Source organism: Cystoisospora suis, assembly GCF_002600585.1.
Source record: "Cystoisospora suis strain Wien I chromosome Unknown contig_6033, whole genome shotgun sequence".
Taxonomy (NCBI): Eukaryota; Apicomplexa; class Conoidasida; order Eucoccidiorida; family Sarcocystidae; genus Cystoisospora; species Cystoisospora suis.
The window spans coordinates 26,490-27,808 of record NW_027158822.1 but is presented as its reverse complement, the minus strand read 5'-3'; the positions used below and the strand labels follow the sequence as shown (position 1 = coordinate 27,808).

Below are 1,319 nucleotides of genomic sequence, written 5' to 3'. Positions count from 1 at the left end.
ATATATATATATTTATAGATATATTCTGTCTGCAAGTGGGAGGTGTACAGCTGTCTCGAAGATTCATTCGCTTTGCTTGTTGTTTCCTTGTGTATGTTCGTTCAGCTCACCCGGAAGGAAGGGAGACACGCGGGATTCTTGAAGGTCACTATAGAAATGGAGCCAAGAAATAAGCCATCTTCGAATGAACCTAATGCTTCTTCATCTTCATCCTCACAGGGTGTAGGGACCAATACTACAGCGGTGCCATCTGCTTGTATTCAACCACAGACGCAAGCCGTTCCAGCTGTAATGGCGCCCGCATCTTATCCAGGAGGGGGGTATGCGTCTGCTGTTCCTCCTGCGGGGTAAGTGGGTTTCTTTTTGTATCCTTTCTGTCTTTCTATATGTGGGGGGGAGAGGGGGGATGACGGATTGGGCATTAAACATAACATGTCTGTAGTGGAAGGTGAGGAAGAGACGTAAGAAGATGTTCATGATGACGGTGGATATTGTCTTGTCCTCGCTTGAGTCGAGTGCGGATTCTCGTCATCACCATGATAATGTGTTGTGACGATAGATAGATAGATACATAGATTTTAAAAGGAGTGAGCCCGTTTTGTCGGTACCCTGACAGAAGACAACAGATGGTTTGAAGACAAGAAAAGCTCATCAACAAAGCGTGTTACGTGTATGGTTAGAATCCTTTCATCCAAATCAGAAGAAGAATGTCAAGTCGTTCACTGTTGTCCGTGTCAGCACAATACTTAATCTTCTGTTCTCCTTTTATCCATGTTTTTCAGGTATGCTCCTGGAGCAGCTCCTAGTACGACTCCCTACTATATACCGCCCACTGGGTATGTCCCGGCAGGATATGCCGCCCCCCCCGCTGCCCAGGCTGTCTATACAGCTCCTGTTGTTGGGTATGCAGCTGCGCCAGCGCCTGTTGCCGGATACGTACCAGTAGCGGCACCTCCCGCGGGATATGCGCCTACTGCGACTGCTCCTGTCCCTGTCTACGGAGCAGTACCTGCCGCACCTGGAGCCTATCCACCTGCCACGTATGGGCAGCCCCAACCGTATTACCCTCCTCCCTCGGGGGGAGCAGGGTATCCACCTCGATAGGAGCGCGAAGAAAAAGAAGGTTCGTGAGGGATCCTGGCTGTAGTGTGTGTTTCAAGGACTCGGTAAAGACAAATGAATAGCTCCAACGTGTTAATGGTGCCACTCGGTTACTCGTTCATGTTCTCTGGAAACCTTCTTGGTGAAAACGCTGTCCGTGAATGTACATGTTTCTCCGCGGGGAGAGGAGAGGAGGAAACGAATTCGACAGGTAGTAT

General features: G+C 49.4%; 1 protein-coding gene across 1 annotated transcript; it reads left to right on the top strand.

Moving 5' to 3' along the window:
* Positions 1–99: 99 nt before the first annotated feature.
* On the top strand, positions 100–1,275 carry CSUI_009782 (uncharacterized protein). The gene is made up of 2 exons (XM_068069891.1): positions 100–347; positions 783–1,275. The coding sequence occupies exons 1-2, from the start codon at positions 157–159 to the stop codon at positions 1,102–1,104; spliced, it is 513 nt and encodes a 170-aa protein (XP_067918136.1). The 5' UTR covers positions 100–156; the 3' UTR covers positions 1,105–1,275.
* Positions 1,276–1,319: the final 44 nt, after the last annotated feature.